Source organism: Lepus europaeus, chromosome 5 (assembly GCF_033115175.1).
Source record: "Lepus europaeus isolate LE1 chromosome 5, mLepTim1.pri, whole genome shotgun sequence".
Taxonomy (NCBI): domain Eukaryota; kingdom Metazoa; phylum Chordata; class Mammalia; order Lagomorpha; family Leporidae; genus Lepus; species Lepus europaeus.
In genome coordinates, this window is record NC_084831.1 from 107631722 (window position 1) to 107648615 (window position 16894).

The 16894-nt window shown below is 45.4% G+C and overlaps 1 protein-coding gene across 4 annotated transcripts in view; it reads left to right on the top strand.

Moving 5' to 3' along the window:
- MAGI3 (membrane associated guanylate kinase, WW and PDZ domain containing 3) overlaps nucleotides 1-16894 on the top strand; it is a 321415-nt gene that overhangs the window by 285074 nt on the left and 19447 nt on the right. For all 4 annotated transcript variants that reach the window (XM_062191989.1, XM_062191986.1, XM_062191987.1 and 1 more), the window contains exons 17-20: nucleotides 5861-5963; nucleotides 7388-7514; nucleotides 8065-8208; nucleotides 16004-16142. In XM_062191989.1, coding sequence (XP_062047973.1) covers nucleotides 5861-5963; nucleotides 7388-7514; nucleotides 8065-8208; nucleotides 16004-16142 — 513 coding nt within the window. The remainder of the gene's footprint in view (nucleotides 1-5860; nucleotides 5964-7387; nucleotides 7515-8064; nucleotides 8209-16003; nucleotides 16143-16894) is intronic.

A 16894-nucleotide genomic window follows, 5' to 3' on the forward strand; every position in this document is an offset into this window, starting at 1 on the left:
CCACGTAACTTACCCCAAATTGTGGTACATCTGGCTGGAAGTAGCATCTCTCATCTTTTGGAAGGTGGAGGAAAACCTGAAGCTGGTTCACTTACTGACACTGCGCTGCTCAGGTGCCTTCCACCCATTACTCTGGCTAGCTAGTGAAGTCTAAATGTGACCGCACTGCACTCAGACTATCAGACTAAGGTCTAAGTATCTCCAAGTCATCTTGGTTTTCTTTTTACTTAATAAATATAAATTTACAAAGTACAACTTTTGAATTGTTGCGGCTTTTTCCCCCATAACCTCCCTCCCACCTGCAGCCATCCCATCTCCCACTCTCTCTCTGGTCCCATTCTTCATCACGTTTCATTTTCAATTATCTTTATATGCAGAAGACCAACTTAGTACATACTAAGTAAAGATTCAACAGACTGCACCCACACAGCCACACAAAATATAGAGTACTGTTCAAGTAGTAGTTTTACCGTTAATTCTCGTAGTACGACACATTATAGATGCTGTTTTCCTCTTCAGTCTCCGTCCTCTGAATGTAGCAATGAACTTACAATGATGAGAAAAGGTTTCAACCCTAATGAGCTCTCCAGTTTAGAGAAGATGACTTGAAATTGGCACGCCAGCAAGGTCAAAGGACTTCTGGGAATTTCCAGTGGATACAGAAATATAAAGATAAATGAGCCTTGGTTCCTGTAAACAGGGAGTTCAGAGTCTAGTAGGAGAGACAGGTGTTCAGCTAGCTCTGACACCAAGTGGTAAATGCTATGGAAATGTTGTGATCACAGTGTGCTTAAGGAGCTAATTAGGATTTAACAGTGGAGTTGACACTTTGTTTTTTGGTTTTTTATGATTTACTTATTTACTTATTTGAAAGAATTACAGAGAGAGGAGAGACAGAGATCGTCCATCTGCTGGTTTACATCTCAAATGGCCACAACAGCCAGGGCTGGGCCAGGCCGAAGCCCAAGGGTTTCCCACATGGGTGCAGAGGCCCAAGCACTTGAACCATCTTCCAGTGCTTTCCTAGATGCATTAACAAGGAGCTGGATTGGAAGTGGAGCAGCCGGGACTCAAACCAGCTCCCAGATGAGATGCTGGCACTGCATATGGTAGCTTAATCCACTGTGCTACAAACCCAGCCTCAGGGGTTGACATTTTAAACAGCAAGTGAAGTGGGAAGGCAGGTGTGCCCAGGTTACAGCTTTGGGCAGAAGCCGAAAGGTTACAAAGGTTCTTAAGCAGGATTTGTCTGTATGAGCACTGGAATCCTGGGGCCTGCATTGTAACACATCAGGTCAAGCCATTGTTTATGACACCAGAATCCCATATCAGTGCTAATTTAAGCCCTGCTGCTCTGTTTCCAATCCAGCTCCCTGCTTACGCACTTGGGAAAGCAGCAGAAGATGGCCCAAGTACTTGAACCGCTTGCTACCCACATGGGAGACCTGGATGGAGTTCTAGGTTCCTGGCTTGAGCCTGGCCTAGCCCAGACTGTTTTGGCTGTTTAGGGGGTGAACCAGCAGATGGAAGATCTCTCTCTGTGTCTCTCTCTATCTCTGCCTTTTCCCCTGCACCCCCATCTGTAACTCTGCCTTTCAAATAAATAAATAAATCTTTAAAAAAAAAAAAAAAGGAATTGGGATTCTGGCCGACGCCGTGGCTTAACAGGCTAATCCTCCGCCTGCGGCTCTGGCACACCGGGTTCTAGTCCCGGTCAGGGCACCGGGTTCTGTCCCGGTTGCCCCTCTTTCAGTCCAGCTCTCTGCTGTGGCCCAGGAGTGCAGTGGAGGATGGCCCAAGTGTTTGGGCCCTGCACCCACATGGGAGACCAGGAGAAGCACCTGGCTCCTGGCTTCAGATCAGTGCGGTGCACCAGCCGCAGTGCGCCAGCCTCAGCGGCCATTGGAGGGTGAACCGATGGTAAAAGGAAGACCTTTCTCTCTGTCTCTCTGTCTCTGTCTCTGTCTCTCTCTCTCTTTCTCTCTCTCTCTCTCACTGTCCACTCTGCCTGTCAAAAAAAAGGGGGGGGGCGGATTCTAAAAGCAGAGAGAAGGCCACAGTGATGGCAGGGAGACCAGTAAGGAAGCCAATGAGTGTAATTTGTTCAGCTAATTTGGAAAGTAACGTCCATGACAGCAATGTAAGAAAGCAGCAAATTCTCAGATCATTTAAAAAAAAAAAAATGTTTCTAGAATACCCACCCCCCACCCCCCAACTTCCTGGATAAGTTCTGGACTGAAGTTTGGTCCTGCATCTCTAGGGCTGGTCGTGTTGTTGAAATCCATGTCAACACAAGCCCAGCAGCCAGAGAGGGTCAGAAACCCTCAGGGGCTACCTAGCTCAACCATAGACCATTCATGTATCCTCCTGCCACTTTTTACCATCTTGCCTGTGTTTTTAGAGCTCTCTTAAATGTTTGGTTGTAAGAAATGGGTTTTGTTTTTGTTTTTGTTTTTGTTTTGCTTTTTTTTTTTTTAGGATATATTTATTTGAAAGGCAGAGTTTCACGGAGAAAGTGAGAGATCTTCCATCTGCTGGTTGACTCCCCAAATGGCTGCAACGGCCAAGATTGGGCCAGGGCTTAGGGACCAGGGAGGGGAGTCTGTAACTCCTTCTGGGTCTCCCACTTGGGTGCAGGGTCCCCAGCATTCACACCATCCTCTGCTGCTTTTCCCGGGCACATATGCAGGGAGCTGGATTAGAAACAGAGCAGCCAGGTCTCAAACTGGTGCCTATATGGGATGACAGCATAATCAACAGCGGCTTAACCTACACCACCACATGCTGGCCCCTAGAAGTTCCTAAGCAATAAATTATCTGTGTTTAGTCCCACAAAATTTTGAAGAGAAGCAGCTTAATCCAAGCCATAAAATAGTGCAACATATTTTAGTGTTTCCTCAGCAGAAATTGCTTCCTGTCATTCATCTTTATTGTAATTCATATCAATTTCCACATTAGTCTAGCTTAAAATAGCCTACACATGAAGCGCTGTTCCAAATGAGGTGAGCATTTCAGGATGCGTACTTAGAGAAGTCCAGCCCCCAGCGAGGCATGACGATACGGAGGACAACGATGACAGAAGTGTTGATGGAATAGAAACTGATACGGTGAACAGCACCTGCCAGGCAGTGTCCTGAGCTGTGCATTTGTAGCACTTCTGATACTCACAGCAGCCCTGTGAGGTAACTGATTCCCCTGCTGTAGATGGGACTGGGAGAAGCACAGAGAATACAGGCAGTGTGCAGTGGAGCCCACGCAACTCAGTGACCAGGTCATGCACATCCATCCGTCCTGCTTCGGGGCACAAGATCTTCATCACCACGCTGTGCTCCTTCTCTGATACTTTAAATATTCTATGGCTGATATTTGGACAGAATAAAACAAAAGTTTCATCATTAAAAGTATGAGTCTGGGAGCTGGTTATGTGGCATAGTAGGTAAAGCCACTGCCTACAGTGCCGGCATCCCATATGGGCGCCAGAATTGCTCCACTTCCAATCCAGCTCCCTGCTATGGCCTGGGAAAGCAGTAGAGGATGGCTCAAGTCCTTGGGCCCCTGCACCCATGGGGAGACCGGGAAGAAGCTCCTGGCTCCTGGCTTCTGATCAGCTTAGCTCTGGCTATTGCGGCCAACTGGGGAGTGAACTAGTGGATTGAAGACCTCTCTCTGCCTCTGCCTCTCTGTAACTCTGTTTTTCAAATAAATAAATCTTTAAAAAAAAAAAAAAAAGGATATTTAAGGCCGGCGCCATGGCTCAATAGGCTAATCCTCCGCCTGCGGCGCCAGCACACCGGGTTCTAGTTCCGATCGGGGCACCGGTTCTGTCCCTGTTGCTCCTCTTCCTGTCCACCTCTCTGCTATGGCCCGGGAGTGCAGTGGAGGATGGCCCAAGTACTTGGGCCCTGCACCTGCGTGGGAGACCAGGAGAAGCACCTGGCTCCTGGCTTCAGATCAGTGTGGTGCGCCAGCCGCAGCAGCCATTGGGGGGTGAACCAACGGCAAAGGGAGACCTTTCTCTCTGTCTCTCTCTCTCACGGTCCACTCTGCCTGTCCAAAAAAAAAAAAAAAAAAAAAAAGGATATTTAAAAATATATATGGGTCTGAGAAACTGAAGAATGTCTTTCTTGGGGCTGGCACTGTGGCACAACAGGTAAAGCTGCCATCTGGAGTGCTTGTATCCCATTTGGGCACCAATTCAAGTCCTGGCTGCTCCCCTTCCCATCCAGCTCCCTGCTAATGTGCATAGCAAAGCAGCAGAAGATGGCCCAAGTCCTTGGGTCCCTGCACCCAAGTGGCAGACCCAGATGAAGCTCCTGGCTTCGGTCCAGCCCAGCCCTAGCCATAGCGACCATTTGGGGAGTGAACAAAAGGATGGAAGATTCTCTCTCCCTCTCTCTCTCTCTCTCCCCCCCAACTCTATTTCCAAATAAATAAATTAATATTTTTAAAATTAATCAATCTCTTCTTACCGTCCGCTCCCGTGGCTTGCCATCTTGTCTTACCAGCAGGCAGTCCTGTGCTTCAGGGAACAGCAGGGAATCCAAAGCTGTTGTGAATGAGACAGAAACAAATGTTTCTTTCACCTGTGTTTGTGTTCTTAACATGCTGAAGCAGTAGAATCTATAAACACTTGTCAGCTCAGGAGAATTTTGTACGTTTGTCTTTGGTGTTCACTGCTCCCATATGCCAGAGCCTACTGGGGGCAGGTTGGCAGAAGGTGTGCACGCAGGCCAGCACTCTTTTTTTTTTTTTAAACTTTTATTTAATAAATATAAATTTCCAAAGTACAGCTTTTGGATTACAGTGGCTTCCCCCCCCCCCATAACCTCCCTCCCACCCGCAACCATCCCATCTCCCGCTCCCTCTCCCATCCCATTCACATCAAGATTCATTTTCAATTCTCTTTATATACAGAAGATCAATTTAGTATATATTAAGTAAAATTATCAACAGTTTGCATCCACACAGAAACACAAAGTATAGAGTACTGTTTGAGTACTAGGTATACCGTTAATTCACATAGTACAACACATTAAGGACAGAGATCCCACATGGGGAGTAAGTGCACAGTGACTCCTGTTGTTGATTTAACAATTGAGGCTCTTGTTTATGGCGTCAGTAATCACCCTAGGCTCTTGTCATGAGTTGCCAAGGCTATGGAGGCCTTTTGAGTTCACCAACTCCACTATTATTTAGTCAAGGTCATAGTCAAAGAGGAAGTTCTCTCCTCCCTTCAGAGAAAGGTACTTGCTTCTTTGATGGCCCGTTCTTTCTGCTGGGATCTCACAGAGATCTTTAATTTAGGTCATTTTTTTTTTTTTTTTTTTTTTTTTTTTGCCAGAGTGTCTTGGCTTTCCATGCCTGAAATACTCTCATGGGCTTTTTAGCTGGATCCAAATGCCTTAAGGGCTGAATCTGAGGCCAGAGTGCTGTTTAGGACATCTGCCATTCTATGAGGCAGACCAGCACTCTTGGAACCTAGCTCTGTTATCTAGAATAGATCACCAATTATCACTGGTGTGCTCTGGGAAGTCACAGAGCAGGCTTCATGATGGGTCGTGGGCTCTGTCTTCTAGATAAAGGTAATTGAGTGTGTTCATTTCTAATTTCTATATTGTATGGATGAGCCAAACAAAAATGAAAGTGGGAAGTAAGAATATGATTTCTGTTCTCTTGACTTGTAAGCATTAATCAAAAGCCCAGGTGGGAAAGATGTTAATGTTCCAGTTCCAGACAGCTGGCAGCCATGCTGCTCTCCCTGAGAGTCGGCCCACAGCTGCTTGTCTCACTTTGATAGATCCTATTGGCCGCATGCTTTTCTGTATCCGTTCTTACTTCTACTGTTTTTTCGTTTGAACAGAACATCATGGTCCACCATCAGGAACAAACTCAGCCCGGCAGAGCCCAGCACTGCAACACAGGCCCATGGGACAGTCACAGGCCAACCACACACCTGGGGACAGGTGAGGTTGTTCTCAGATTTTCGCTCCTGATCTCCCCAATCTTTATAACCCACTGCATCCCCAACTCCCATGCTGTTAATATGGAAGCCAGCTGTTGAGGTCAACATAAGAACTCTGGCAGGTTCCACCCTCAAATACTTTGACTATTCCCTTTCCCCCAGTGTCTCCATCCCTCTCCTCAACCCCTTCCCAGGCACTGTGCAATTATCCTGTCATGCCAGTTGCACGAAGGTGGAAAGTGACAGCAGCCTCTGCTTCTGCTGCTCTTGTTCATTATGCTTTTGATGGGAAAACTCCAGGGGCTGGCGCTGTGGTGCAGCGGGTTAAAGCCCTGGCCTGAAGCGCTGGCATCCCATATGAGTGCCAGTTCGAGACCCAGCTGCTGCTCTTCCAATCCAGCTCTCTGCTATGGCCTGGGAAGGCAGTGGAAGATGGCCCAAGTCTTTGGGCCCCTGCACCTGTGTGGGAGACCCAGAAGAATCTCCTGGTTCCTGGCTTCGGATCGGCGCAGCTCCAGCCATTGCAGCCATCTGGGGAGTGAACCAGCAGATGGAAGACCCTCTCTCTCTCTCTCTCTCTGCCTCTCCTCTGTCTGTGTAACTCTGACTTTCAAGTAAATAAATAAATCTTAAAAAAAAAAAAGAAAAGAAAACTCCAGATCTACATGGGTTGTGTTTTTTTTTAAAGATTCATTTGAAAGAGTTACAGAGAGGCAGAGACAGAGAGGTCTTCCATCCACTGGGTCACTCCCTAATTGGCCACAGCAGCTGGAGCTGCCAGTTGATCCAAAGCCAGGAGCCAGGAGCCTCCTCCAGGTCTCCCATGTGGGTGCAGGGGCCCAAGGACCTGGGCCATCCTCTACTGCTTTCCCAGGCCATAGCAGAGAGCTGGATCAGAAGAGGAGCAGCCGGGACTCGAACTGCGCCCATATGGGATACCAGTGCTCCAGGCCAGGGCTTCAACCCGCCGCGCCACAGCTCCAGCCCCCATAGATCTACATGGGTTGTTGTCTCAGACTCCCCGAGCAGAGCAGAGCGTCTTTCTTTCCTGTTTTGTTCAAACATTGCCATGGAACAAAAACTAGATTTCCAGAAACTCAGCGTCTGCAGGAAAGCTGTTTTTCACTGTGACAAGGTCAGCTTCTCTGCCCTCTGTTCAGCTACTGAGTGCAGTTTTCCTTGGTGGGAAACCGCACTGAGATGCCCTTAAGAAAGACAGGGCTGGCGTCAGACCGCGGGCTGGGTTGGGAGTTAATGGCCGGGCTTCTCGAGCAGCCCCGGTTCTGGTTGCAGTGAGCCAATAGTGATTTGTCAGAGGAGAACGGCAAGGTTTAGCTTTTCAAAGACAAGAAATTAACCTGCCTTTACTTTTACAATGATTCTCGTTTTCTCACTTATGAGAGTGAGCTGATTTCTCTGTTGTAGAAGTGCCCTGGAAGGTGAAGTGGGAAAAGATGTCTCCACTCCTTATAGACATTCCTGGTCTGACCACAAGCACCTCACCCCGCCTGACACTGCTGTGATCTCCGTCGTGGGCAGTCGGCACAATCAGGTGAGCCAGGATCCCCAAAATGCAGACCAAACTTTTGAGTTGCTGTGTTAGTGCTATGAAAGTTTAGTGCAAATCAGTTCAAAAATTTGTTCCAAATATTAGTCCTGTCTACCTGGCTGTGTATTCACAGTTATCTTCCATGAAGGATTGTAAAGAGAAAAGGAAAAGTTGGCTCTTCCAGTAGAAGAAATTTGAGCCCTTAATTAAGTCCTTAGAAGTAAATAGTATTAACTAAACAAAGTAGGAGTCACTTTTTTTTTTTTTTTTTTTTTTTTTTCAGGAAAATGTCAAAATCTACTTAGGGGAAGCACCTTCTAAATTTCTGTTTCCGAGTGTTCCATTGCACATTGACCAACTAGTAGAGAAGATGTGTAAATCTTCAGATTCATTAGGGTCATTGACAAAAACAGCCCTCAAACCCAAACTGATCTTCCTTCCTCACGATGCAGGATGCATATTGAGAGTATTATTTCTTGCAGCTATAAAAGTAGCCTTTCTTCAAAATGTAAATAAGTCGTTGAGAATTTTTCGTATACTTCTTTCTTTGTAGAGCCTTGGTTGTTACCCAGTAGAGCTGGAGAGAGGGCCCCGGGGCTTTGGATTCAGCCTCCGAGGGGGCAAGGAGTACAACATGGGGCTGTTCATCCTTCGTCTTGCTGAGGACGGCCCCGCCATCAAAGACGGCAGAATCCATGTGAGTTGGCTTCTGGCCATAACCTGTGGCTCTCATTTCAGACTGGAAACATCTAAAAATAATTGCTGTAAAGAAAAATGAAGAAGGAAACCTGATGAATCTTAAGAAGCAGGTTTTTCCATTACTAAAACCTAAAGAGCAAATACTCGTCACTTTGTGTTTTACTTTTTGCTTAGTTTTTACCTATTTATTTACACTTTATTTGGAAAGCAAAGAGACAGAGATTTCCTGTCTGCTGGCTTATTCCCCAAATACCCACCACAAGAACTAGGCCAAGCTGAAGCCAGGAACCTGGAACTCGGTCTGGATCTTCCTCATGGGTGGCAGGACCCAAGTACCTGAGCCATCACCTACTGCCCCCAGCAGGAAGCTGGATCAGAAGTGAGGAGGTGGGGCTTGGCCCCAGCACTGCAGTATGGGATGTGAGCCTCCCAGGCAGCATCTTCACCACTCTGCCAAATGCCTGCCCCCATTTTTCTTTCTTTTTTTTTTTTTTTTTTTTTTTTTTTTTTTTTGACAGGCAGAGTAGATAGTGAGAGAGAGAGACAGAGAGGAAGGTCTTCCTTTTGCCGTTGGTTCACCCTCCAATGGCCGCCGCGGCCGGCGTGCTGTGGCCAGCGCACCGCGCTGATCCAATGGCAGGAGCCAGGTGCTTATCCTGGTCTCCCATGGGGTGCAGGGCCCAAGGACCTGGGCCATCCTCCATCTGCACTCCCTGGCCACAGCAGAGAGCTGGCCTGGAAGAGGGGCAACTGGGACAGAATCTGGTGCCCCGACCGGGACTAGAACCCGGTGTGCCGGTGCCACAGGGCGGAGGATTAGCTTGTTGAGCCACTGCGCCGGCCTACCCATTTTTCTTGTTCAACCCCCTTGATGATTTCATGTATCTACTTCAGTGTGCTATACTAGATTGAAACCCAGTGACCTTGATCAGTAAGAAAATTCATTCCTTACTTGCATAGTCAACATGGCAGGGCAAATGGAATAAGTAAAGTATACTTTCAACTTACTAAAAGTCCTGAGAATAGAACAGGATCTTTTCTCCAAGAAACAATAGGCCGGGGGCTGGCTCTGTGGCATAGTAAATTAAGCCATCATCTGCAGTGCCAGTATCCCATATGGATGCCAGTTTGTGTCCCAGCTGCTCCTCTTTCAATCCAGTTCTCTGCTAATGGCCTGAGAAGGCAGTAGAAGATGGCCCACATCCTTGGGCCCCTGAACCCTCACGGGAGACCCAGAAGAAGCTCCTGGTTCCTGGTTTAGGATTAACCCAGTTCCAGCCATTGCAGCCATTTGGAGAGTGAACCAACAGATGAACGATCCTCTCTCTCTCTCTCTCTCTCCCCCCTCCCCGTCTCTTCCTCTGTTTTTAACTCTGCCTCTCAAATAAATAAATAAATCTTTAAAAAAAAAAAAAGAAAGAAAGAAAGAAAGAAAAGAAACAGTAGTCCCAGGATATTTTTTTCTCTTAGCTATCTGTAGAGGCGACTAGAGGTCAAAAAGCATGACTCTGCACCTGTTACTATTTGAAGGACTGGAATTCACATCCTTAATACTCCTTCACAGGTATTCTCAACTCTGCAACACTGTAGCTTTGGGCATCGCTTTGCAGACCAAATTCTTTATAGATCTGCATAAGACATTGTTTTTCTCCTCTGGGGGCCAATCAGAGAGCGTTCTTGAGGCAGGGGTTGTGACACAGCAGGCTAGGCTGCACTTTGAAACACCCGCATCCCTTATCGGAGGACAGGTGTAGGGTGATGGCTGAAGTCCTTGGGTCCCTGCCATCCGTGTGGGAGACCTGAGTGGAGTTCTTGGCTTCTGGCTTTGGCATGACCCAGCCCGAGCTGCTGCAGGCATTTGGGGAGTGAACCAAGAGATGGAAGATGTCTGCGTGTGTGTGTGTGTGTGTGTCTGTCTGTTCTCTGTCACTCTGCCTTTAAAATAAAATTTTTTTAAAGATTCATTTTATTTATTTGAAAGGCAGAGTGACAGAGACAGAGAGAGATCTTGCATCCTCCAGTTTACTCCCCAGATGGCCACAATGGCCAGGGCTGGGCAAGACGAAAGCCAGGAGCCAGCTCTCCCACATGGGTGCAGGGGCCAAGCATTCAGGCCATCTTCTGCCTCTTTCCAGGCACATTAGCAGGGAGCTGGATGGGAGCTGAGCAGCCAGGATTCAAACCAACACCCATATGGGATGCTGGCATCACAGATTCATTATGCCATAGCGCTAGCCCTTCAAATAAAAATTTTTGAAAAGATTATTATTATAAGACATTTGCTGTCTTCATTTTAAAAAAAAAATAGTTAATTCACTTGTATTTAGTTAGGTTGCATACTAAAATTTTAAGTTCAAGAGTACTATCCAAGAGAATTTTTGTACTTCCCTCCTCTGTCACCAGTAAGCATTGGGAAGAGGGAATTGGGTTTTTTGTGCTCTGTTTGTTTTACCTTTTAACTTAAGTAAACTAACCCGAAAGGCAGGCAGTCCTGGAGTTATTAGGTGGCACTTTCTGACATGATTGGCGAAGGCTTCTGCACAATCACTACTTCACGCCCATTACTGGTTTCATAATCATGTATTGTGTCTGTGCTACCCATGGTTTCTACCAACTGGAGAGTGAGTTGGAAGGGGCGACCTGAGGAAGACCTGTGATTAGTGAGTGAGAGGAAGTGAAGAACATGGGAAGGTTGTGAGAGCAGAGCCACAGAAGCAGAGCTGCAGAATGTTACGACAGGGAGCGGGACTCGTGGCAGGATGCCGACAACCAAGAGCTAGGATCTAGCCTCAGTTCACTTTCTTGTAGAGACAGTTCAGGGGCTGGTGTTGTTGGCATAGCAGGTAAAGCCTGCAGTGCCAGCATCCCACGTGGGCACCGATTTGAATCCCAGTTACTCCACTTCTTATCCAGCTCCTTGCTAACGGCCTGGAAAAAGCAGTGGAGAATAGCAGAAGTATTTGGGCCCTTGCCACCAATATGGGAGACCGAGATGTAGCCCCTGGCTTCGGCCTGGCCCAGTGCTGGCTGTTGTAGCCATCTAGGGAGTGAACCAGTGGATGGAAAATATCTCTTGTCTCTCCCTGACTTTCAAAATAAACGATCTTTGAGAGAGAGAGAGAGAGAGAGAGAAATTCAGTAGAGTAAGGAATATATGGGTTTGGAAATCAGCTAGGACAAGGATTGAGCCCCCACCCTCCACCTTGCAGCTATGAACCCTCAGATGACTTCTCTGAACCTCTGCTTCCTCTACAAAATGCAGCTGCACGCATAAAACACATGGCCAAGTACCTTCCAAAAGGTTTAAGAAGAGAATTTGTTTCAGTGTTTATGGACGATGGTGTGCTTACCTGGTTTTCTCAATCCTTCCTCTGGGTTCTGTAAATTTGTTTTGCATCTCCCATTGTATAGTGTCACAAGACTCTGATAAATCAGGATATTAGGATTTTGTTAATTTTCAAAAAATGCATTATTTTTTCTTAAAGATTTATTTGAGAGGCAGAGTTACAGAGAGAGAGAGAGAGAGAGAGAGAGAAAGTGTTGTCTTCCATCTGCCTGTTCACTCCCCAAATGGCCACACAGCCAGAGCTGGGCCAATCTGAAGCCAGAAGCCAGGAACTTCTTCCAGGTCTCCCACGCAAGTACAGGGGCCCAAGCACTTGGGCCATCTTCCACTGCTTTCTCAGGCCATAACAGAGAGCTGGATTGGAAGTGGAGCAGCCAGGACTTGAACTGGCGCCCATGTAGGATGCTGGCGCCACAGGCAAAGGCTTAACCTACTACTATACAGTGCTGGCCTAAAAAATGTATTATTTATTTGAGATACAGAAAGAATTCCCACCCACTGGTTCTGTTTCCAGATTGCCTGCAATGACCAGTGGCCAGGTCACAGGAACCCACACTGCAGCTTCCCATAGTCAGCATCAGCAGGGAGCTGGAGTCAGGAGCCAGACCTGGGAATTAAAACCCAGGGGCTCTTATGTGGGATGCAGGCATCCGAAAGAGTGTCTTAACTGCTAGGCTAAAGGCCCTCCTCATAATAATTATTTGTAAATGTTGCTTCCCAGTATAATCCCCAGATCAACTGATCAACCAAACAAAAGGCAAGTAGGCCTTAATGCAGATAAAGTCTACTCCTCAGACATGTTGTTCTTTATAAATGAGCAGAGACTTCAGAATCGAATGATTAAAAATAAACCCTGAAAACTGAAAACAGAAACAAGCTATTAACCATTAGGTCCAAAACTGCTCTAAGCTATAATAAGATGATGTCAGCTCTTCAGAAGAGTTATTTTTCTGGCGATTAACTATCAAAATCTTAACTGGTAAGGAACATGAGAATCTTGCATAGAACTGGAACTCAGTAAAATCGTACTGATGACAATGATTAGGGATAAATCTGTCTCTAGCTGCCACTCCCATGCATTTTCTGTGAGGCTAACAACTGGACTTGGGGTCCAGTATCTGTTATTCAGTGGCTGATCTAGTGCACTGAATATCATAGTAGGTATTCCATAGAAGCGTTCAAAGTAAACTGCATCAACAGCAATTCTACCTATGAAATAATTGTTGTTTTTTAACAGGTAAGATCAGTTCCTCACTCTTACTGGTAGACAGGAGTGGGGAGTGCATGAAGTAGTCAGCAACACTGTACTGGTCACTACACTTGGAAAGGAACTGACAGTCACTGAGAGGATCTGCAAGCTTAGTGAGTTCTAAGCTGGTCCTTAAATCTGGTTAAGAGGAGGAGGAGCGCAGAGGATGTTCTGAGATAAGAGAATGATGGGAAAGTCCATATTAGGGAATAATTAATAATTCAACAAAAAGCAGTCAGAAGCAGAAAACAGCTTGAGTCTGCACTCCTGAAGGCAGCACGCTTCCACTTACAGTCTCTGCGAGTGGCATTGCCCCCACCTGCAGATTTAAAACTGGAGCTGGGGAGGCTGAATCACCTGTGGGTGCCGCCATGGGGCCAGAGCTGTGGTCCTCTAGCATACCCCATGAGCTCCATCTGCATTTGTTGTTACATGTAGTTTCTTAACAGGCTGTAACATAATGTAAGCCTTGTGTTATAATTCTAATATATTTTTAGTGAGAAAAAAGAGATTTTTTTTCTCTAACCCTTCTTCCTACTTTTGTTCTTCTATTTCATTTTTTTCTCCTTTCATTTCTTTCTTCTTTACTTTGTCCCCACAATTTTAAATTATAAAAAATTGAACTTGAATGTTTTTCTGTCAAAAGTTGTGCCTTTTTATTACATTTTCAAATACCATTTTAAAATATAGTTTACTCTCAGAGGTGCCTTTTTTTTAAAAAGATTTATTCATTTATTTGAAAGTCAGAGTTACACAGAGGAGAGACAGAGACAGAAAGATCTTCTATCCAATGGTTCACTCCCCAACTGGCCACAACGGCCAGAGCTGCACCGTTCCAAAGCCAGAAGCCAGGATCTTCCTCTGGGTCTCCCACGTGGGTGCAGGGGCCCAAGGACCTGGGTCATCTTCCATTGCTTTCCCAGGCCATAGCAGAGAGCTGGGTAGGAAGTGGAGCAGCCGGGTCCCGAACCAGTGCCCATATGAGATGACGGCCCTGAAGGCGGTGGCTTTACCCGCTACACCACAGCACCGGCCCCAGAGGTGCCTTTTTTATCTTTAGTTTTCTGTAGCTTCCCCTCCTCTGAGGGCCTGCCACCAGAAATCTGAAAGCCCTCTTTTCCCACCAATTTAATTTTAAACAAAAATGACACCTGGTGGCAAATCTATTCAATTACAAGTTGTATTTACAGTTTATTATACTAAGAATAAAGTGTACAGATTTGGAGAGTTAAGCCAAATGATTGAAATTAACTAGAATTTCAATCATGTTTTATAGGATAAACCTGAAGCATGCCCAGATAGTACCTTCTTTAATTGCCATTTAATTATCTGCAGGACTGTATGTCTAATACTGATTTCTCTTCTGTATCTCTTCAACACAATTCTTTCACTACTTAAACAAGAGAAATCTACATACCAGCTTTTGTTTCATGCATATTTTCTCAATAGTAAGGTTTTTTTTTAAATTAATTGTCTTTAGTGCTTTTCTCCATCCTGTTTTTTTATTGTCTTTAAAAAATTAACTGAATGCCAGACACTGGGTAATTTATAAAGAAAACAAATTTATTTCCCACAGTCTGGCAGCTGGGAAGTCCTAGGTTGAGAGGCCACATCTGATGAGGGCCATCCTAATAACAGGACTGTGCAGTCCTGAGCCCTGTGAGGCGTCACGTGGCAAGACCACGCATGGGTGACCCAGGGAGTTTGGTAACAAAGCTACTTCCTCAGTATGCCATTCAACCTTGTTCATGAATAGACGAATGAGGGCAGAGCCCTCACAATGCAGAACCCCCCCCGCCCAAAAAAAAAAAAATCCCACCTCCAGTAAGTCATATGACTTTGGGGATTAATTCCAACACATAAATTCCAGGGACAAACATTCAAATCATAGCAATATGAAATCCATCTTTTTTCTGATTACATATCCTCCAGTTCTTTAAGAGTAAGACTCATCTTTTTTTATATGTAAATATGTAGGACACTTTATTTTCTATTTCACAGTTTATTTGAATTTTTTTGCATTGTAAAGAATAGGCTGTAGTCTATAGTTAAATCTTCCTACCAGTGCACTTTAATGTACTTGAAAACTAACATTTGTGCTTGGTGTACAACGCTGTTTCATCTCATTAAATCCTTCCAAGAACCCCAGGAGGTCGGTACAGAAACCCTCACTTAGTAACTGAGGAAAACGAGGCCACAGCGCTGGGCTGTATGTGGACTGGGTGTAGATAGTGACCTTTGAGAAGTAATTCTCAATTCCCCTTCTGCTGTTACTTATGGGTTATTTTAGTAAGCGCCCATAAAGATTTACAATTGTGCTTCTGGAGATTTTACCAATATCGCGTGGTTTAGTTCTGTTTTGAAGCCAATAGTCTTCTGTTGTCCTGTCTTCTTGAAATCAATTTAAAATCATTATTTTTAATCAGGTTCTTTGCAAAAGTTATACTTGACTTTTCCAATTTGTCCTTTTTCTTTTAAAATAACGACAGACATTTCTACAAACACAAACAGTACTGAAGTATCTTACTCTGATCCCTAGCTTTATGTTTGTTTGCCAGGGAAATGATTTTACACTGAAGTATTTAAGTGTAAGGCAGTTACTGGCTTTAAGTAAGTGTTTATATTAATCTCTTCTCTAAGCTAATTTTTTAGGCTTTTAATCTATAAATGTCATTTGTCTAATGCCTCATACATGTACAAGATATAGTGGTAATACCCAGGCGCGGGCAGTTCTCCCAGGAAGGACTTCAAAGATGAGGCACCATCTGCCCAGGTTTTAAGGAATAAATTCAAGATTCAGATCAAGTTAGAAAGTCCCCTTCACAGATTGATCATCCACATAGCGATCTGTGGGGTCATTTGGATTGGGGTAGAAACTTAACTCTTCACCTCATGTTCCACTGCTTACCTTCTGGTGCCAAGTGTAGAATTTGGTTCTTGAATTGAAGATGCCTATACCCTGACTTACCAGCCATATAAAACTTATCCATGTGCGATTTGTATCGAGAAAGTAAAACTGGACATTGTCTCTCCCTGCTGTTGTGCACTCCTCAGCCCTAGCATGATTGCGCTGTGATCACGTTAACTATTTAACAAATGAGAGAGTCCTCTAGCAAGGTCTCATGGCTGTGGAGCTGACAGAAGCAGAAAAGAAGAGTGCAGAGTTTCATGTTGTTCCCGGGAATGTTCCCTGTCTAGGTTGGTGACCAGATTGTTGAAATCAATGGGGAGCCCACACAAGGCATCACACATACTCGAGCAATTGAGCTCATTCAGGCTGGTGGAAATAAAGTTCTTCTTCTCTTGAGGCCAGGAGCTGGCTTGATACCTGACCACGGTAAGTAATGTAGTTCGCTGGTAGCTTCAAAGTTGTATGTTAGGGAAGGACAGCAGAAGGAAAAGGAATTTCTATTTGGAGGATAGATTTTTTTACTAGCTAGTTCTGAGGTGAACACCAGAACCACCAGAATCTAGTTGGATAACCGTTGTACAAGTGAATTCAAGTATTCAATTTGTTGGAATGGAGTCCATTTTAAGTTGATTTCATCAGAAAACACAGATGGCTTTTGCAGAGAAATGTGTCTATAAAACGGCAGGGCCCAGGAGGCAGCCATGTAGACGTCCTGCAGAACACTGCGTGGCTCCTCTGGCCCAGCTCTCTCCTTCCCTGACTACACGCTCCCAGCAAATGTTCCTTCCATCCATGCAGCAAGATGCGTGTCTCTGAGGGAGTAGAGTAAGGACTTCAGGCTTTACTGGTCACTTGTCAGAAACTCAAGACAGAGTTGGGCCTGAGACCATACCTGTACTCCTGTACTAATTGCAAACTTTCTTGGTTTCATTGTATGTTTTTGAAACATCACAGTATTTTTAAATCACTACTTTTAAGTACACTGTCCTAGAAATAAAGGCAGGACCACACCCACTGAATACTTGTCCCCTCCCTGCAAAGGGCGGAGGAGGGGTGCAGCCAGGAGCGCCTGCAGTCACCTTCCAGCTTGTGAGTCTCTGTTATCTGCCACCATCTGCTTAGGAATCATACATTCCCAGTGACAACTTTGCTAACTGCGCTGATTTTTTTTTTTCCAC